At 42.8% G+C, this 21,694-nt stretch overlaps 1 protein-coding gene across 5 annotated transcripts in view; it reads right to left on the reverse strand.

Moving 5' to 3' along the window:
* Positions 1 to 3,359: 3,359 nt before the first annotated feature.
* NOD1 (nucleotide binding oligomerization domain containing 1) overlaps positions 3,360 to 21,694 on the reverse strand; it is a 90,026-nt gene continuing 71,691 nt past the window's right edge. For 2 of the 5 annotated variants that reach the window (XM_082633042.1, XM_082633041.1), the window contains 4 exons: positions 20,621 to 20,704; positions 16,043 to 16,126; positions 15,499 to 15,583; positions 3,364 to 5,673 (listed from right to left, as the gene is read on the reverse strand). In XM_082633042.1, coding sequence (XP_082489168.1) covers positions 5,629 to 5,673; positions 15,499 to 15,583; positions 16,043 to 16,126; positions 20,621 to 20,704 — 298 coding nt within the window. In that variant the 3' untranslated portion in view covers positions 3,364 to 5,628. Of the gene's footprint in view, positions 5,674 to 15,498; positions 15,584 to 16,042; positions 16,127 to 20,620; positions 20,705 to 21,694 lie in introns of all 5 variants that reach the window. The other 3 variants (XM_082633044.1, XM_082633045.1, XM_082633043.1) reach the window with 3 other exon arrangements.

Below are 21,694 nucleotides of genomic sequence, written 5' to 3' on the forward strand. Positions count from 1 at the left end.
TTTGGATTTTTATGTAAGTAGAACCTTGGGTCAGTCATCAGGCCCCCTGCACAGTTGAATCCTTTAGGCCACTTACATAATGGACTAATTGCTGGATACGTGCTGCCCTCTTGTGATGAAAATAATCCCAATACGACCTTCTCGAGCTCTCCGGAATGCACCTACTTCCTTTAGTCCAGTCCCATGGTTGGGGGGTAGAAGATGTGTGAGCTCTGAAAAGTCAGACTCTTGTGTCACCTGACATTCTCCAGGGTGTTTCTAGCCTTGTGACTCTCAGTCAGTGAGGCTTGTAAACGTGATTCCAGAGTCCTGTAAATTTTAGCACCATTAATATAGAAGAGACCAGGCTTCCCAAAGGGACACTAAAGAGACCCCATCTGTGTCCTTGGGGGGAGAGTTCATTTTGTTTAACTTGCCCTAGTGGATTGGGATCAGGTTTAAGAGACTTGGCAGAAAAAAGGTCAGTTGGAGAATGAACTGAAGGTCACAAACTATCAGAACAGAGGGAAAATAAAGCCAGCAGAAGGCCTGTGTTCTGGTTCTTGCCATAGTGATAATACAGCATGTGGCCTTGGGCAAGTCGCTTTTGCTCTCTGATGCCAGTGTCTGCACTGGCAGAGTAAGAGGGGTGAACTAAGTGAGCTCAAAGTCTTAGATATTACCAGGTCCAAAATCCCTTTCCTAAAGGGTGTTGTTTTACCTCCCCCCCCCCCATTTTTAGAGACATCCTCATTAGTAAAACAAGGTACATATCCATACCCACTAGTTCTCAGTTTCCTCCCTTGGGAAATAATCCCTACTGGACAGGGTTGTTGGGAAGAACCAGTTTCCATTTGACCCAGTGCTAATGGGTTCAGTCAGACTGGGTTTGTTTAGGCAAAGACACACGCACACATACAAATGTTTAAAATCAAGGAAGACTAATTTTGAAGATACACCTACCCAGTTATAAGTGACTATCTTCACAGTGCCACTTGAAAACATGCTGATTTATGGGTTACTCATTATTCTCTGCAGCTGTAGTTATTACCAGTGCCTGTCTGTGGCTGTAACACATCTGTGTGTGTGGGCAGTGCCTGGGTACCGTCTAGGGTGATCGGTCCAGGGCAGGGAGTCTCTTCCTATCCAAAGAAGACATTACATTGTTCTGTAACTTCCACCTGCTTCCAAACCATTTATTAGACTCCTATACTTGACGGGTTCACGTAGATTGAAAAAAAAAAAAAAAAAACCTCATAGCAAGAATCTTTGACTTGCTAATCCCACTGCAAAGAAATAATCCTAAAGAACTTTCTACTTGCATAGAAATGTCTGTAAGAATCACCACGACCACCACAGCCAGTCTGGAAACCTGAGTGTCTGTCTAACACTTGGGACATAATTGAGCAAATTATCAAACCAATAGAATACAAATGATAATTATAAAGGTTAACAATGTGGGGAAATGATTGAAAGAAATTGCAGATGTACACTGTGATTATAACTATGTAAAAAGATGTCAAAATAGTCAACCTTAAAAAAGAAATTCTGACATGGACGAACTCTGAGGACATCATGCTAAGTGAAATAAGCCAGTCATAAGAAGACAAACACTGTATGGCTTCACTAATATGAGGGACCTAGGATAGTCAAAATCACAGAGAAAGAAAGTAGAAGGGTGGTTGCCAGGGGCTTGGGGAATGGGGAAATGGGGAGTTATTGTTTAATGAATATAGAATTTTGGTTTTACAAGAAGAGTAATTCTGGAGATGAGCGTTGGTGATGGTTACACAACATATGGATGTGTTTATACCACTGAAATGTATACTTAAAAATGATTAAGATGGTAAATTGTATGTGTATTTTACCACAACAAAAGTCTCCGAGTAGGCAAAATATGGAAAAATAGCATGCAAAAATAAGTAGCTGTGTTAGCATTGTGTTACTATAAGCGTTATTTGAATCTTTTCCTTTAATATTGTGATACTGCTTTTGTAACACAAATGTGACAGAAAAAGTCAAGGAAAAAAATTCGAGTTATTTCGATATTTGTTATTTGCCCCAAAAAGCACCTAAGTAGTCTTGGGGAAAATCAGAAACTTATTTAACATCCTTGAACTTATTTTCTAATTTACTATTGTTTAAAATCTTTTTTTTTTTTTTCATTACAGATCATCGGGGGCCTGTAATCTTTTCAGTGCTTAGTGCTTCTAAAAGTTTTAAGCTGGTCTTGGATGCAGTTAATTCAGTTTTTTTGTTTGTTTGTTTTTTGTTTTGGTTTTTTTTGCGGTACGCAGGCCTATCACTGTTGTGGCCTCTCCCGTTGCGGAGCACAGGCTCCGGACACGCAGGCTCAGCGGCCATGGCTCACGGGCCCAGCCGCTCCGCGGCATGTGGAATCCTCCCGGACCGGGGCACGAACCCGTGTCCCCTGCATCGGCAGGTGGACTCTCAACCACTGCGCCACCAGGGAAGCCCTGTTATTTCAGTTTTAAGTGAGAATCACGCTGGGATGACCCCTGGGCCCTGCAGCTCTGCTGCCAGCCCATCTGTGTGGTAACATGAGCTTTGTCCTTACCTGCTAATTCCACTTTCATTAAAATTCCTCTCTATGGACCTGGAATAATGGTCATGGTTCTGCCTTTCAGCTCCAGAGCAAGGATTTTTTTTTTTCCCTGTAAGTGAGCAATTAGTTACTGGAAATAGATGTGTGTAACACCTGGAAGTGGACGAAAACACCGATGAGCCAAATGCTCCTTCCCAGTTTGGCAGCCGAAAAGGGACACCTGGCAAAGGCTGGAGGGCCTGGCTCTGTACAGTGGTGCCAGCTCCCGCTCTGCTCTTACTGTGCAGTGAAGACCTGGATGTGCCTCCCTCTGTTCAGTGAGTGACACAAATGGTAGGGCGCTTTGGTAAGAATGATGACAACTAACAGCTATGCTTTTCACTGACGGAGCCAGGATACTGCAGGAAGCTCGATGTGGAATGTTTTTAGACTTGACTTTGAGAACTTCCAGTCCCATATTTGACCTTGTTGGGAAGTTCCCTAAGCCTAAGAGTGTAAAGAGGACACCTGGGGGTGCCATTGTGAGCAGAAATGAGAAACGTTGGTTTAATAATATTGTATATTGAGCACTGACCCTGCACTGGGCATTGTGCTAACTGCTTTCCATGCTTCAGCTCATTTAATCCTCACAATAACCCTGGGAGTCAGTACTCTGGGATTCCTATTTTTCAAGGAGGAAATTGAGATTCTGACAGTCTTAAGATGTGGCCCAAAGCCCCACAGTGATTTGACATGGCTTATTTTATAAGTTCCAAATCAGCAAGGACAAGCCATAAATGTAGTTCTGAAATACAGGAGCTATAGTTTCTCTCCCTAAATCAACTCACGGTTCCTGTGGAAAGAAATAGTCATATCCTAAGTTTGTGGAATTCCTTTATTTCCCCAAATTTTCTGTTATCTTTTTCTTAATTAGGAAAAGTCTCCACTTCTCTGCACAGAAGCTCACCTGTGGGTAATGGAGAACTTTAGTGAATTAGGAGCCTGATTTTACTTTTTTAAGAAAAATAGAAAATCTATCATTCACCATCTAAAAGACTAAAGTATTTCCAAGTTAGAATTTAAGCCAACAACACACAAATTCAGTCTCCCTTAGAGGCCGCAGTTTTAATTTCGATAGTCTCTAAAAGCAGTAATATTTGGTAGTTTCTGGATACAGTTTAGACTCTCTAAAGTTTAGTTTTAGCAGTTTAATAAATTACGAATTTGTCAGCTGAGAAGTGTGGTTCTCTCACTCAGCAAGCCTGAAGTCTGTTTGAAGCACCCTTGACCCGTGCTCATTCCTTTGTGCTGTCTGGGCATATCTGCTGCCCAGGATCTCTGGTAGAGAGTTGCTGCCTCAGGGGCTATTAGGCAAATACCCAAATCGGGGGGTGTGGGCAGAGTGGGTAGGAGCCGCCAAAGCAGTGCCTTAGGGGAATGGCCCCCATGTGCTGAGTGACTGTACGGGATTTTCCCCCTAACTTCCAGGACCAACTTCCTGAATTGAACCCTTCCTAACCGGGGCTGCTGTATTAAGTCAGGCTGGACTTCTGAGAACTCCCAAGGTACTGATGGAGGGCCCCCTCACCCCTGCCCCTCTCATGCTTGGCCCGTCACCTTGGTGCCTCTTGCCACAGTGGGTCCAGGCCCACCTCTGTCCTCCCCTTGGCAGTGAACAGCCGAGGAAGATAGTGGACGTCAAACCCGGCCTGCTAGGGCCCATCATGGCACGGTGCTGAGGGATGTGAGGTTCGGCCATGCCAGCGTACCCTGGCCCCAGCCATTGGGGACTCAAGTTATTCCCCCTGAGAAGCCACCTGTGTGGGTCGGGTAGTTAAATGGAGAGGCCTCAGATGCTTCCTCTGCTTTTTTCGGTCCCTTGGTGGGTAGAGAGGCCTGTGAAGGATCACACTGAGGATGCCTCTTGCCTTCCCTCATCAGGCTCTCCTCATAGCACGTCACCCCAGGGCCCCACCCCATGCAGTAAGTGCTCCTAAAGGGGTCACAGTGTGCTTGCCAGGCCAAGTCCCTTTTTAAAATCCCAGACTCAGGCAGTTAGAAAAAATGAGTGTTTTCAGTATTTTACTAACAAATGAATTGGCAAAAGAACAAGTTCTCTGGTGATACCTCCCGCTTTCCCCCATTTAGCATCCACCAGGTGCCCGCTCCGGTGGCAGGGGTCTGACGTGCTCTCTGGGTTATCAGCGGCTTGCCTTGCCTCCAACTCAAGTCACTCGCACAACTGCTCGGGGGCAGGAAGAGACTTCCCTTCCTCAAAAGGGCGAGAGAGAGACAGAATTCCTTTTGGAGCGCTGATTCTTCTTCCTGGGACAGAGAACCTCTGCCCACGGCATCAGTCTTCCGAAGGTCAACCCCGACCCACGAAAGCCCTGAGTGGAGCCTCAGCATTACGAAGGCAGCGTCCTGTCCCTCAGACTGGCTAAGAGGAGGGCATCCTGCGATCTTTGTCAGCAGACGGTGAGACTCCAGGACTAAGACGTAAGCCCATGGCGGGTCCTTCCTTTGGCACCAAGTCCCTACAGAACCTTGGATGAGTCAAATCCCCACACTGTACCCCCCCTCAGTATCCACAGCTGTGAAGTGGGAATAATATCAACACATGGGGAAGTACTGAGGAGGAAGAGAACATTGCAGGTAGAACACTTTTGTTCGTTGAGCACCTTTTCCCCAAGAAACATGGCACCAACTTTGCACCGTGTCCCCAACTCTTCATTGAATGCGGCAGTGACCGACTCACTCTCCCTGGTCTTTGGGCAGGCGTTTCTATGAGCTCAAAGTCTCATTCCTCTAATTTCAGATTAAAATAATCATGCATTAACATCTCTTCAGAGTATGTTTACAGTCACTAAAACAGCTCATACTTTTCCTGCAGAATTGTAACAGCTACTCAGGGACTCTGCCAATCAGAGTGTGCACACGGAGCTCGTTTTGCACCACGAAGGCAGTAATCCTGGAAGTTCCACCTCGGCAGACACTGGATGTTTCAGACGTCCAAGACAGGCAACTGCACAGAGTCACCCCCAGGGCCAAGACCCACCCACAGGAAAACATCCCCTCAGAAACAGACAATCCGCTTCTCGCCTTCAAAGACTTTGGCCTCCTCTGGCTTTATCAAGTTTCCGTTTAAGCTGTTGGAGAAACACAGAGAACACAAGTAAGTGTGAGACTACTGTATGCTCCTTCCCATTATGTGTTCCTAACACACTCTTGTGCTTCACACAACCCTGAAATTAAGGAACAGAATCTGTCCAACACTTGTTTTTACTTTTCTCTTTTTTAAAATTGAAGTATAGTTGATTTATAGTATTGTGTTAATTTTAGGTGTATAGCATGGTGATTCAGTATCTGCAGATAATATTCTGTTACAGGTTATTACAAGATAATGGGTATAATTCCCTGTGCTATACAGGATATTCCTGTCTATTTTATATATAGTAATTTGTATCTGTTAATCCCATACCCCTGATTCGTCCCTCTCCCCTTTGGTAACTACAAGTTTATTTTCTATATCTGTGAGTCTATTTCTGGTTTGCATATACACGCATTTGTATTATTTTTAGATTCCACATGTAACTGATATATAGTATTTGTCTTTCTTCCTCTGACTTATTTCACTTAGCATAATTTTCTCTAGATCCAGCCACATTGCTGTAAATTGTAGTATTTCATTCTTTTTTATGGCTAATATTCCATTTGTGTGTGTGTGTGTGTGTGTGTGTGTGTGTGTGTGTATCACATATTAATCCAATCATCTGTTGATGGGCACTTGGGTTGCTTCCGTGTCTTGGCTATTGTAAATAGTGCTGCTTTGAACACTGAGGTGCATGTATCTTTTCAAATTGGTGTTGTAGTTTTTTGTGGATATATACCCAGGAGTGGAATTGCTAGATCATATGGTAGTTCTATTGTTAGTTTTTAAAGGAACCTCCATACTGTTTTCCATAGTGGCTGCACCAATTTACATTCCCACCAACAGTGTACAAGGGTTCCCTTTTTTCTACATCCTTTCCAGCATTATTTGTAGACTTTTTGACGATAGCTGTTCTAACAGGTGTGAAGTGATACCTCATTGTGGTTTTGATTTGCATTTTCTAATAATTAGCGATGTTGAGCACCTTTTCATATGCCTGTTGGCCATCTGTAAGTCTTCTCTGGTAAAATGTCTATTCAGATCGTCTACCCATTTTTTTAATTGGGCTTTTAATGTTAAATTGTATGAGCTGTGTGTATATTCTGGACATTAACCCCTTGTTGATTGCATCATTTGCAAATATTTTCTCCCATTATGTAGGTTGTCTTTTCATTTTTTTGATGGTTTCCTTTATGGTGCAAAAGCTTTTAAGTTTAATTAGGTCCCATTTGTTTATTTTTGCTTTTATTCCTTTTGCCTTAGGAGACTGACCCAAGAAAAAATATCGCTATGATTGATGTTAAAGAGTGTTCCCCCTATGTTCTCTTCTGGGAACTTTATGGTTTCCAGTCTTACGTTTAGGTCTCTAAACCATTTTGAATTTATTTTTGTATATGATGTGAGGGAATGTTCTCATTGTTTTACATGTAGCTGACCAGTTTTATCAGCATCACGTGTCGAAGACATTGTCTTTTCTCCATTGTACTGTATATTCTTACCTCCTTTGTTGTAGATTAATTTACCATAGGTGCATGGGTTTATTTCTGGGCTCTGTATTCTGTTCCACTGATCTGTTTTTGTGCTGATACCATGCTGTTTTGATTACTGTGGCTTTGTAGTATAGTCTGAAGTCCAGGAGGGTTATACCTCCAAATTTGTTCTTTTTTCTCAGGATTGCTTTGGCAATTCAGGGTTTATTGTGGTTCCATATAAATTTTAGGATTATTTGTTCTAGTTCTGTGAAAAATATCATGGGTATTTTTACAGGGGTTGTATTAAATCTGTAGATTGCTTTGGGCAGTACGGCCATTTTAATAATATTTATTCTTCCAATCCAAGAGCATGGGATATCTTTCCATTTGTTTGAATCACCTTCAATTTCCATCATCAGTGTTCTATAGAGTATAGGTCTTTCACCTCCTTGGTTAAGTTTATTCCTAGGTATTTTATTTTTCTGACATGATTTTAAATGGGATTTCTAAAACTTTTTCTAATATTTCATCATCAGTGTTACAGAAATACAACCGATTTCTATATATTAATCTTGTATACTTCCACCTTGCTGAATTCATTTAGTAGTTTTAATAGTTTTGTGGGGAGACTTTAGGGTTTTCTATATAGTATCATGTCATCTGCAAATAGTGACAATTTTACCTCTTCCCTTTCAATTTGGATATCTTTTATTTCTTTTTTTTTTTTTGTCTGTTGTGGCTAGGACTTCCACTGCTATTTTAAATCAAAGTGGTGAGAGTGGACATCTTTGTCTTGTTCCTGAATTTAGCAGAAAGGCTTTCAGCTTTTCACCATTGAGTATTATACTGGCTGTGGGTTTGTCATAAATGACCTTTATGATGTTGAAATATGTTCCTGCTATACCCACCCACTTTGATGAGAGTTTTTTATCATGAATGGATGTTAAATCTTGTCAAGTGCTTTTCCTGTGTCTGTTGAGATGATCATGTGGTTTTTTTGGTCTTTCCTTTCGTTAGTGTGGTGTATCACTGATTGATTTGCATATGTTGACCCATCCTTGTGTCCTGGAATAAATTCACTTTATCATGGTGTATGATCCTTTTTATGTATTGTTGGATTTACTTTGCTAATATTTTGTTGAGGATTTTTGCATTTATATCAAAAATATTGGCCTGTAGTTTTCTTTTTTGTAGTGTCGTCTGGTTTTGATATCAGGGTAATAGTGACCTCCTAGAATGCATTTGGGAATGTTCCCTCCTCTTCAATTTTTTGAAATAGTTTAAGAAGGATAGGTATAAGTTCTTTATATGTTTGCTAGAATTCCTCTGTGAAGCTGTCTGGTCCTGGACTTTTGTTTGCAGAGAGTTTGGTTTGTTTGGTTTGGTTTTTATTAGATTCAATTTCACTTCACTTCTAGTGATCAGTCTGTTAAAATTGCCTGTTTCTCCTTGACTCAGTCTTGGTAGGCTATATGTTTCTAGAAATTTGTCCATTTCTTCTACATTGTCCAATTTGTTAGCATATAAATGTTCATAGTATTCTCTTAGGATTTTCTGTATCTCTGTGGTATCAGTTGTTATTTCTCCTTTCATTTCTTATTTTGTTTATTTGGGTCCTCCCTCTTTTCTTCTTGGTGAGCCTGGCTAAAGGTTTATCAGTTTTGTTTCTCTTTTCAAAAAACCAGCTCTTGGTTTCATTCATCTTTTCTACTTTTCTTTTAATCTCTTTTATTTCCTCTCCAATCTTTATTATTTCCTTCCTTCTGCTGACTTTGGGCTTTGTTTGTTCTTCTTTTTCTAATTCCCTTAGGTGGTATGTTAGGTTGTTTGAGATTTTTCTTATTCCCTGAGGAAGGTCTGTATCACTGTGAACTTTCCTCTTAGAACTGCTTTTGCTGCATCCCAGAGATTTTGGAAAATTGTGTTTTTGTTTTCAATTGGTCTTGAGGTATTTTCTGATTTCCTCTTTGAGTTCATCATTGACCCATTGGTTTTTTAGGAGCATATTGTTTAGTCTCCACATGTTTGTTGTTCTCTCATTTTTCTTTCTGTAGTTGATTTCTAGTTTCATACTATTGTGGTCAGGAAAAATGCTTGATATAATTACTATCCTCTTAAGTTTGCTGAGGCTTGTTTTGTGACCTAGTATGTGATCTATTCTAGAGAATGTTCCATAGGCATTAAAATAATGTGTATTCTGCTTGTTTTGGCTGTAGTGTCCTGTAGATATCAATTAAGTCCAACTGGTCTGCTGTGTCATTTAGGACCTCTACTGCCTTACTGATTTTCTATCTGCATGATCTGTCCATTGTTGTAAGTAGGGTGTTAAAGTACCCCACTATTATTGTATTATTGTCAATTTCTCCCTTTATGTCTGTTAGTATTTGCTTTATGTATTTAGGTGCTCCTGTATTGGGTGTATATGTTAGAGTGTAATAACCTCTTCTTGTATTGATTCCTTTATCATTATATAATGCCCTTCTTTGCCTTTGTTTTAGTCTATTTTGTCTAATATGAGTATTGTTCCCCCTGCTATCTTGTCGTTTCCATGTGCATGAAGTTTTTTTCCATCCCCTCACTTTCACTCTGAATGTGACTTTTGCCCTGAAGTGAGTCTCTTGTAGGCAGCATATTGAAGGGTCTTGCTTTTTTATCCAGTAAGCCACCCCTTATCTTTTGATGGGAGCATTTAGTCCACTGACATTTAAGGTAATTATTAATTGGTATGTACTTATTGCCATTTTATTCCTTGTTTTCCAGTTGTTTTTGTAGTTCTTGTTTGTCCATTTCTTCTTTTTGTCTCTCCCATTGTGGTTTGATGCGTTTCTTTATAGTATACTTGAGTTCCTTTCTTTTTGGTTTTTGTGTATCTATTGTAGGCTTTTGATTTGTGATTACCATGGAGTTCATATATGTTGACCCATAATTATATATACTTGCTTTAAACTTATAATCATTTAATTTCAAACACATTCTAAAAGATCTACATTTTTTACTCCTGATGTCATATTTTATCTCTCTCTGCTTATCCCTTTACTGTTTATTGTAGTGATAGTCACTTTTATAATTTTTTTCGGTTTTTTATTTTGATGGTTTTATTAACAAGTATATAATATACTGCATACTGTACATACGAGGACTGTACAGTACAAATTTATGTTCACAGTTTGACATGACAAAATGTCATCATTGAATTCCATCTTTTTTTTAATCCACGTACTGGTTTAAGTGATCTTCAATCCTCAATATATATATATGTCTTTTCTATTATTATTTTCCCTTTCCTATAGATTCTTCTTTTCCATTTAAAGACTCTTCAATATTTCTTTCAGGGTAGGTTTAGTATTGCTGAATTTTTTGTTTTTTGCTTGTCTGAGAAATTCTTCTCTCCTTATATAATCTTCTCTCCTTGATAATCTTGCTGGGTTGAGTATCCTAGGTTGTAGGTTTTTCCCCTTCAGGACTTTGAATATGTCATGCCACTCCTTCTAGCCTGCAAGGTTTCTGCAGAGAAATCAGATGATAGCCTTATGGGGCGGGGGGGTTCCCTTGTGTATGACGCTGTTTTACACTTGCTGCCTTTAGAATTCTAACTTTTGCCATTTTAATTATGATATGTCTTGGTGTGGGTCTGTTTGGGTTCATCTTGTTTGGGACGCTCTGTGCTTCCTGTACCTGGATATTTGTTTCCTTCTTTAGGTTTGGGAAGTTTTCAGCCATAATTTCTTCAAATACATTTTTGATTCCCTTCTCTCTTCTCGTTCTGGAACCCCTATAATGCAGATGTTGGCACATTTTATATTATCCTATAGGCACATTTTATATTATCCTATAGATCTCATATGTTGCTTTCATTTTTTTTCATTTTCTTTCTGTCTGCTGTACTGATTGGATAATTTCCGTTTTTTAATCTTCCAGATCATTTGTGTTCTTCTGTCATTTAGTCTGCTATTCATTGCTTTTAGCGTGCTTTGTATCTAAAATGGAATTATTTTTGATTGGGTCTTTTTATAGTTTTTGTTAAAATGATCTGTGCTTAGATCAACTCTTTCTTCATTCAGTTAGCATTTTTATTACCAACTTTTTGAACTCATTGTTACCTCTGTTTCATTACTTTTTCAGGGGGGTTGTCTTGCTCTTTCAATTGGGAATAGTTCCTCTGCTTTTTCATTTTACTTAACTTTCTCTGTCTCAATGAATTTACGTCAAACAGTTACCTATTGTGGTCTTGAAGGGGTGTTTTTATGTGGGAGTGTCCCTATGTAGACTGTGTGCCCAGTGTTTTTGGTGTGAGGACGGGTTTTGATGTGGATGCCAGTCATGTCTTCTTCAGGATGTGCTGGCCACTATCACCTTGATGGGGGTGTGGCTAGAATTGAAAGAGCTAGAGCCTGCACAGGATGTGATGCAGGACCTCCTCTCTGCTCAGTGGCCATCACACAGGGCAGGGGGCTGCTCCTAAGTTGCTGGAGTGAATGCCCTGAGGGTCAGGCTCAAGCTGGCTCTGTTCCCTTTAAGTGTATGTATCTCCTTCTCCGGGCACTGAGGCTTGTGCACTTACAGAGGTCCAGTGGCATCGCCTGTGTAGGCAGCTACAGCTCTGCTCAGATGCAGCCCAAGGTCATGTCTTTTCCCCACTGTGGCCGTCCCAGATCTAGTGCAAGGTTGTGGCGTGGGGTGGGTGGGGCTGGAGCATTTGCTCAGCTAGCACTGGGGGTCATGGCATTATGGCTGTGGGAGTTGAAGCAGCTATGCTGCCATCAGATGTCTGGGCTGCTTCTGTAGTGCTGTTTTAGTAAGTGCTAACAGTGGCAGCTGCTGCCCTACCTGGACCACCCCCCAGGTTCCTGGGCCACCTCTGCATCTCTAGATCAAGGCTTCTCCCAGGACCTGGTTGCCCTAGGTCTAGTGCCAAGCTGTGGTGTGGAATGAGTGGGGCTGGGGTGTTTGCTCAGCTGGGACTGGAGAGCGTGGTGACACCACCATGCTAGGGCAGACCTCGCTTTGCCCTCTCTGGTGGTAAGCAAGCACCCATGCACTCCTCACAACTGGAGTCTAGGCTTCTCCAGCCTTTCTGTCTGTCCTAGCAGTTCTCCAAGCAGCCGATGGGGCTTGTCTCCTCTGTGTAGGACCCCCAGGACTGGAACACCCAGTCTGTGGCTCACTCCCCAGGGCAAGTATCCACCTGTCTGGTCTTCCTTTTCCTCTTAGTCCCCTCCCATGGGCTCTGACCTGATGCTTTTTTTCCCCATCCTATGTGATTACATGGGAATCTTTCTTGCAGCCTTGGTTGTATAGGAGTTCTCCTGCCAGTTTCCAGTTAGTTTTCCACAAGACTTGTTCCACGTGTAGATGTATTTTTGATGTGTTTGTGGGGGAGGTAAGCTCCACGTCCTCTTACCCTGCCATCTTGATGACTTGTTTGATATTCACGTATTAATCCTTTTCAGCTACCATCATTCTATGGACTGGGTCTCACTAAGGTAACCAATAGCCTCTATAAACCTGAATTTAAATGACAGTTTTTAGCCCTTGTCTTTCCTGACCCTCACAGGCATTTGGCTGTCCTGCCCTCTCCCTCCTCCTTGAAACACCACCTTCCCTTGGTTTGATATTATGCTCTCTGGTTTCTTTCCTACATCTGGCCACTCTGTCTCCTTTTTTATATCCTCCTCCATGTGACCTCCAAATAATGGATTTCCTCCAGGCTTGGGGCCTGGCCCTCTTCCCCAGAAGAACCTCATCTATCCCTGGCCTCATTCATATGTCATTGAGCTGGGCCAGACCGCTCCACTGTGGAGCCACTTACCTACTTGTCACCTTCATCTGGACACCTCCCAGGTACCTCAAAGTGGGCACATCTCCCCAGGGTTCCCTAGCTCCATGAATGGTACAACTCTACATCCAGTTGTGCAAGTTAGTAACCTGGGGGTCAACCTTCGTCCTCATCTTCATATTCTATCTCACAGAGTTCTGTTTTATTCCCTAAATACCCCTAGAATGGGCTCCCTGGAACCTCTCCATATGTTCAGCACCACCATCCTGATCTGAGCACCCATCATCTCTTCTCTGGTTCACTGCAGTGTCCTACTGACTGTCCCTTTACATGGTCTCCTCCAATCCGCTTTCCTAGAGGAGCCAGAGTGGTCTTTTTACAATGCACATCTGATCACATCCCTCTTTGCTTCAAACTGTTCAATGACTTTCCATTGCTTTTAGGATAAAGACCAAAATACTTAACATGACCCACAGATATTTTATGGTGTAGTCTCCGCTTGTCTCCTCTGCCTCCTGGTGCTCCCTCTTCCACACTGACTGAACCACAGGCCCATCTGCTTCTTGCTGTTCTTCAAGGGCACCATGTTTTGTCCTGCCTCAGAGCTTTTGCACGTGCTATTTCCCCACCTGGAACACTTTCAGCTGATGAACTCCTATTCATCCTTCATGGCTCAGTTTAAATGCCACTTCCTCAGGGAGACCTTCCCTGAAACCTCATCTGTATTAGGTTCCCTTCTTAGCTTTCCCCTTTCTAGCACTCATCATGATTGTAATTAAATAATTACTTAAATGATTTTTTTTCTTAACTGTCTTCCTCACTAGAGGGTACACCAATGAGGGCAGGTCCATTTTGTTCACCACTGGATTCTTGGTACCAGCATCGTGCCTGGCACACAAGCACTTTGTTGCTCAACAAATGAAGATGCGGTGCTTTCCCTGGGGACTCAGCAGTGACCATGACACAGGCCCTACCCTCAAGGAGCTACAGTCTAGAGGAGACAGCCTCACAGGAAGCTATTACAATGGAGTGCGGTAAATGCTATAATTTACAATACCAGGTCATATACACTGCTAACTTCTGTCTTTGAAGACTGAGGGACTTCAGACCTCAAGTTCTTTTCGGACAGGGACAAGGCAGAAATAAATGTCAGTACAGATAAGGAGTCCAAAGAGATGGTCCAAGGTCATCTGTGCCAGTGTGGCCCCAGGCAGAGCTGCTCCCTCATCTCCACTCCCCTGCTGGTTCAACCCCTGGACAGGGCCAACACAGCCAGTACCCTCACAGAGCCCAGTCCCAGGGAGTCAGACACCTGGGATGAGCCAGGGACTGAAGTGAAGATAGTCCTGGGCCAGCACCCGAGCCCTCCTCCTTGTCCTCTTTCCGAGTCCTCCCTGACACCAATGCCTCTTTCAGGCGCTGCAGAGCATGCCTTGAAGATCGACACCTGGTCCTACACAAATAGTTCCTTGTGTAGGAAGAGCAGTTGTCTGTTGGTAGGTGACAAAGGCCCATTTCAAGCTTGACAGACTTAAAGCAGCTGCATATCCTTACAACCGTCCTAACCAGCCCCTGAGAAGGGTGGAAGCCAGCTGTAGTCCACAGACGGTCCTGCAGCCTGGCCTCCCCTCCTCTCTACTCCCCTCCTCTGCCTCCTGTGCTCAAACAACAGAGTCAGCAGGAAACGGGGTGGTTCTAGGAAAGGATCACAGGCTGAGGGTGCTTGGAGATTAACGTGAACTCTCCACAGTGCCTTTGAGGGCTGAGGAGCAGGCTTCGGCCTCGAAGGCGCACATGCCACAGCCTCTCCATCTGTCTGCTTGGAGCTGGGCTCTCTACTCTAGGACAGTGTTTTCAAATGTTTTTCTGACTGTGACCTCAAGTAAGAACATTTTACATTGTGAACCAGCATCTGTGTATACGTACACACCCACATCTGAAATGAGATTATGAAAGAATATTTCATACTAGGCACAGAACATTCTGGCTCCGTTTCTTTTTTTAAATAATGCTGGTTTCAACCCACCAAACCAATTTTATGATCCACTAACAAATTCTAAAGCGAAATTTAAAAAACACTGTTCTGGGAGCCAAGGTCAGGGAGGTAGCTGTACTTGATCTATTGTTTTTGGCTGTGAAATTCTTCTCCCCAGTCATGAAGAAAGGACTGTAGTTAATGAGCAACTACCCGCTGAGCTGAGGGTTTGGCTCACGGTGAGGCTGCTCCGTTGATCTCAGGGCCCACAGTGGTAGCATGAACTCCTGTGGTCTCTGTCCTCACGGGGCCCTGGCTTTGTGTCATGGTTCCCATGCAGGTCTGAGCCTCACACTCTGCTGGGCTGTCTCAGGCCAGGCCTGGGGTAGACAGCAAATTCCAGAGCACTTGGGGGTCTGGATTCAGAGACACGGGGCCCTCTGTTCTCAGCTCGGTTACATCAGTACTCTGAGGCAGTCAGGGACCTTTCTGTCCAGTTAACTGCTGTTTCCCTAGCACTTAACCCAGTAGTATAACCACTGTCACTAATGGGACACACACACTCCCCCACCCCCGAATATGCTACAGGCCCAGTCCTACCTCGGGGCTGTGTGTCCCGTAGGAGGCACGAGAAATGAAATGGGGCTCAACATTGCAGCAAAGCAGATCACATGCCTTCCTTCTGCTAGCATAACAGAAACAGGAAGTCGAAAAATAGTACAATCAGCTCAAATACAGCCTGGAAGCCCAGAGAAGGAAAAGAACATGCTTCAAACTCCGGGCCAGCACGGCCATCTCTCAGGCTCATGAGTCCCAGAGTGATTAACTTTCAGTGGGAATCCCTTCCCCAGTCTGTCTGCCCCCGTGCAACCCAGGACAGTAGGCAGGACAGGGGGGCTGGGGAGGAGAGCCCTGACTATGGAGTCGTACTCTGGACTGAATTCCAGCTTCTCCTCTTAGGTGTGACCTTGGTCTGGGCCTCAGTTCCTACATCTGTGAAATGAAGACAATACTACCTACATTACAGACTGTTGGAAAGATGGGAAATAAATGGACATTGCCCTGCATTGTGCATGGCACATAGTAAATGGTGCTGGGTAAATAATCGTTGTTGTTATCATTACAAGTAGTAGATCGGTCTTACCAAATCTCCATTATGCCAGTGTTCTTCTGTAATGCATCTGCCAACTGGGCAATCCCTTTGGCTGTAATCTGGTTCTGGATAAGCCTGAAAGAAGAATATATCTTTTGTATCAAGTAATACTGGATTAAATCTGCCCACTTCATTAGGGGGTTGGAAGGATACGATGGGATAAGAGACAGGGTCAGGGGAAGAACCGAGTCCCCTTAACGTTCAATCTTGCTGAGATTGTGTCGATCAGATCCATGAGAATAAAGAACATGCTTTAAAATGTTTAATTTTTCTGATGGGCAGAAGACCTAAATAGACATTTCTCCAAAGAAGACATACAGATGGCCAATAGGCACATGAAAAAATGCTCATCATCACTAATAATTAGAGAAATGCAAATTAAAACAACAATGAGGTATCACCTCACACCAGTCAGAATGGCCATCATCAAAATGTCTACAGACAAATGCTGGAGAGGGTGTGGAGAAAAGGAAACCCTCCTACACTGTTGGTGGGAATGTAAATTGGTACAGCCACTACGGAGAACAGTATGGAGATTCCTTAAAAAACTAAAAACAGAGCTACCATATGATCCAGGAATCCCACTCCTGGGCATATATCCAGAGAAAACAGTAATTCAAAAGGATACATGCACCCCAATATTCACAGCAGCACTATTTACAATAGCCAAGACATGGAAGCAACCTAAATGTCCATCGACAGATGAATGGATAAAGACGATGTGGTATGTGTGTGTGTGTGTATATATATATATATATATATATATATATATATATATATATATATATATACATACACATACATACATACAATGGATTATTAGCCACAAAAAAGAATGAAATCATGCCATTTGCAGCAACATGGATGGACCCAGACATTATCATACTAAGCAAATTAAGTCATTAAGAGATAGACAAATACCATATATCACTTATATGTGAAATCTGAAATACGACACAAATGAACATATCTACGAAACAAAAACAGACTCACAAATAGAACAGACTTGTGGTTGCCAAAGGGGAGGGAAGGTTTGGGATTAGCAGATGCAAATTATTATATATAGGATAAACAACAAGGCCCTACTGTATAGCACAGGGTACTGTATTCAAAATCCTGTGATAAACCATAATGGAAAAGAATATATGTATGTATAACTGAGTTACTTTCCTGTGCAGCAGAAATTAAATACAACACTGTAAATCAACTATACTTAAGTAAAAATTTTTAAATGTTTAACTTTTCTGTGTATTTTTATAGTGAGCATAATATATCTGTATATTCATATGTAGGTAATTTAATACATGAACATATATGTATGCATGTGTGCTTGACATTTTTCACTGCAGGGGTGCCCAATCAAAATGTTGGGAGACTACCAGTCTGAACAACAAATTCTAAGGAACACATCTGGGGAACAGGCAGTCTGATGTCTCCTTCCAGATGGCTGGAGAAAGGCAAGGCAGTTTTTAAAGTTAAGTATTTTTTAAAGAGCTGGCCATTCTCTTCTTTGGGGGAAACAAAGGCTTCCAAGATGGTACCATGTCCTCTTCAACATCTGAGAGGGAGGGAGGAAGAACAGTTCTGCTACTCATGGGTCCCAGTAGAAAAGCATCAATAATGGGGCCTCTAAGAGTATACCCCATTATGTTGGGTGGCATTGATTCTAATGAAACAAAGATTTCAGATATAGCTGGGAAGCCTGGGCAATTCCCAAATTGCTCCCCTGGGAAGCCATGCTTCTAACCCACCCAGGAAAGAACAGCACAAGTCAGTGATATGTCTGTGCTTCATCACAGGTTCACTCCTCACCCCCCAGCTATTTGTAGCATAAGGCTACTACTCAACTTGACCTTTAGAAATTCTGGGCACTGATCCAAGAAGGTAGCTGTGTACCAGGAAGATAATGACCTATATTACTGTGACTAATGAGATTATAGAAATTAAGCCAGTCCCTTAAGGAGGCAGTATAGCATAGTGGTGCATAGTGGTTAAAAGCTCTCCTCATATACATACACCCACTCCCCACTTCTCAGCTGCAGATCCTTGAAGAAATAAACTTAAGCTTTCTATTCCTCAGCTGCCTGATCTATAAAATGGGAATAACTATAAGAGAACCCCACTACCCTGGGTGTGTGAGGTTTCAATAGGAGGATGTGTATGAAGTAGTTCTCATCATTTCTACCATGGCACCCAGGGGAAGGGAGCTCTTGTCACCATTCCTGCCCAAGCACACAGGACTTGGTGGCTGTGCTGCAGCCAGGACCCAGTGATCCCCGCCACATCTCTCAAAGACTGGGGCCCCCGGGCCGAGTGGCAGAGGTGAGACCTTCTGGTAAGCACAGCCACAGTGTGACTTGGACATTTTTGCAAAAGGACCAAAAATAGAACCTGGAAGTGGGCACTGAGTTCTGCATTCAGTTAAATTCTGCTGTTTCCTAATCACTCCTTCCACAGTTGCAACCACTGGCGCCACCTACACCTTGCTGCGGGGAGGGTGAGCTGCCTGAAGCCTAGACCTGGCAAGAGGCTGGGTAGGAGGAGAAGTAAAAAGCCTGGCAGTGCTCAGGCACATATGCCCACTGGCTACCTTCACTGCAGCCGGTGTAGTCTCTGCTGGCACCAAGAGCTAAGACTCACTCTCTAGCCCTGTTCTCGTGGAGGGGCTGGCGTGACACCTAGGCAAGGGCATAAAAGAAAGTCTACAGGTCAGAAAGAAAAGGAATAAAACAAAGAAAACATGTAAAAGTAGCACACTCTGGGTTTTTTTGTTTTTACAGAAATTGACATGGTGATCTAAAATTCACATGGAAATAAATGCAAGGGACCCAGAATAGTCAAAACAATATTGAGAGGGGCTTCCCTGGTGGCGCAGTGGTTGAGAGTCCGCCTGCCGATGCAGGGGACACGGGTTCGTGCCCCGATCCCGGAAGATCCCACATGCCGCGGAGCGGCTGGGCCCGCGAGCCATGGCCGCGGAGCCTGTGTGTCCGGAGCCTGTGCTCCGCAACGGGAGAGGCCACAGCAGTGAGAGGCCCGCGTACAGCAAAAAAAAAAAAAAAAAAACAATATTGAGAAAGAAGAACAAAGTTGGAAGACTCACATTTCCTGGTTTCAAAACTTATTACAAAGTTACAATAATCAGGACAGTCTGGTCCTGGCATGATGATAAACATATGGCTAGATGAACTAGAATAGAAGGTCCAGAAATAAACTCACACATTTATGGTCAACTGATTTTTGACAAAAGTGTCAGGGCCATTCAAAATGGAAAGAGACTTTTCAACACATGGTGCTGGGACAACTGGGTATCTACATGCAATAAAATGAAGCTGGACCCCTAACACCTCATACCATACACAGAAATGAACTACAAATGGATCAAAGACCTAAATGTAAGCACAAAACTATTAACACTTAAATCTTTGTGACCTTGGATTAGCCAATGATTTCTTACTAAGATACCTAAAGCACAAGCAGCTAAACAAAAAATAGATAAATTGGACTTTATCAAAATTAAGTACTTTGGTGCTTCAAAGGTCACTCTCAAGAAAGTGAAAAACCTCACAGAAGGAGAGGAAATATTTGCAAATCGTGTATCTAGTAAATGTCTAGCACCCAGAATATATAAAGAACCCTAACAACTCAGCAATTAAAAGGCATATAACCCAGTTTACAAATGGACAAAGGATGTGGAGACAGTTCTCTAAAGAAGTGGCCACTATGCACGTGAAAAGACACCCAACACTGTTAGCAGTCAGGGAAATGCACATCAAAACCATGATGAGATCCCACTTCACACCCACTAGGATGGCATTACCCACAAAGATAGACAACAGCAAGTGCTGGTGAGGACGTGGAGAAATGGGGACCTTCATAGCGTGACTGGTAGAAATGTAAATAGCACAACCACTCTGAAAAACCGTTTGGCATTTTAACACAGTGACCATATGACCCAGCAATTCTATTCCTAAGTATATACCCAAGAGAAATGAAAACATATGTTCATATACAAACACGGGCATGAATGTTCACAGTAGCATTATTCATGATAGTCATAAAGTAGAAACAACCCAAATGTCCAACTGAAGAATGGACAAACAAAACATGGACTGTCCATACAATGGAAAATCATTCAGCCATAAAAAGCAATGGAGTACTGATATATGCTACAATGTAGATGAACCTTGAAAACTTATGCTAGTGAAAGAACATAGAAACAAAAGGTCATATATTGTATGACTGCATTTCTATGAAATGCCCAGAATAGGCAAATCCATAGAGGCTGGAAGTAGATTAGCAGGTGCCAGGGACTAAGGGAGGAGAAGGATGGGGAGTGATTACTTAACGCGTACAGGTTTCTGGCGGGTAGGGGAGGTAGGTAGTTTTGTAAAAATGTTCTAGAATTAGATAGTAGTGATGGTTTCACAACCTTATAAATATGCTAAAAACCACTGAACTGTACACTTCAAAAGCATGACTTTATGATATGTGAATCAAAAAATATTTCAAAAGATATATCTCAAAAAGTATTTTTTTAAAAAAGCACAATGTTGAAATCTGAATTACCATAAATGTTTCAACGTCTGGTTGACTTTCAGCATCTCTGCAAAGCTCTCTGCCACTTCATCATCAAGTTCATTTTTGGTGAGCCTGGAAAAGAAAGGAAGTGTCGACTCAGGGCAGCCCTGCCTGGCACCCACTCTCCACTGAGTTCACAGAAGCGGATACCAGCCCTGGCGTCTGCAGCTATGCAGCTCATCACGTGCTGAGAACCCAGCAAACAGCCAGGCTCCAAGCCCGCCTCTGAGCCCCGCAGACAATAAACGGAGGTTCATTTCTAGTGCAAACCCTTCACCCAAGCTCCTACTTCTTAGCCCTGCTGCTGCAGGGGGAGCCCATACTCCCTCCCCATCCTTGCTGAGCCCTCAGATCTCTCAGAAGACGGGCCCACAGAAAGCGAGGGGCCAGTGCCTGCTTCTTGGGTCTCCTCCAGCCGTTAAGATCCCTTGAACACCACAGACAGTGTGTTAATAAACTCAGTCAGATGAAGACCTAGAAAAGCCTGCCAACTACGCATTAAAATGTGCTCATCACTTTGCTCCGAGGCCAGTTATGTAGGACCCGAGTTCCGTGACTGAAAGTTCAGAAGTCTCTCAGTTTGTAAAAGCAGGAAGTGATCTGGATAAAGCACAGAGGGCTAGAAGCTCCTAGTTGTAAAGAGGATTAAACCCTGTTGTGCCAGTGGGTGAAAGAATAAATAAGGAAGGAGAAAGGAATATAAAGAACATTTAAAAAATCATTCCTTGAAGGGCAATTTGGTAGTGTCTATCCACATTTTAAATGTGTTTCACTTTCGGCCAATAATTTGACGTCTAGAAATCCACCTTATGGTGTGCAAAGACATTACACACAGGTTCTATACATGCAGTATTGGTTGTAGTCTTTTCGGTCATAATGTAAGATGTGAACTAATTTCAGTATCAGTAGAGGCAGCCAGCAAAATACACTGTGAGTGTACATTCAAGGGACACTGCAACGTTTAGAGAGAATGAGGTAGGATGAAGAAAGAGAGGGCTTCCCTGGTGGCGCAGTGGTTGAGAGTCCGCCTGCCGATGCAGGGGACACCGGTTTGTGCCCCGG

The sequence above is a fragment of the Mesoplodon mirus genome (assembly GCF_964341445.2).
Source record: "Mesoplodon mirus genome assembly, chromosome: 9".
Taxonomy (NCBI): domain Eukaryota; kingdom Metazoa; phylum Chordata; class Mammalia; order Artiodactyla; family Ziphiidae; genus Mesoplodon; species Mesoplodon mirus.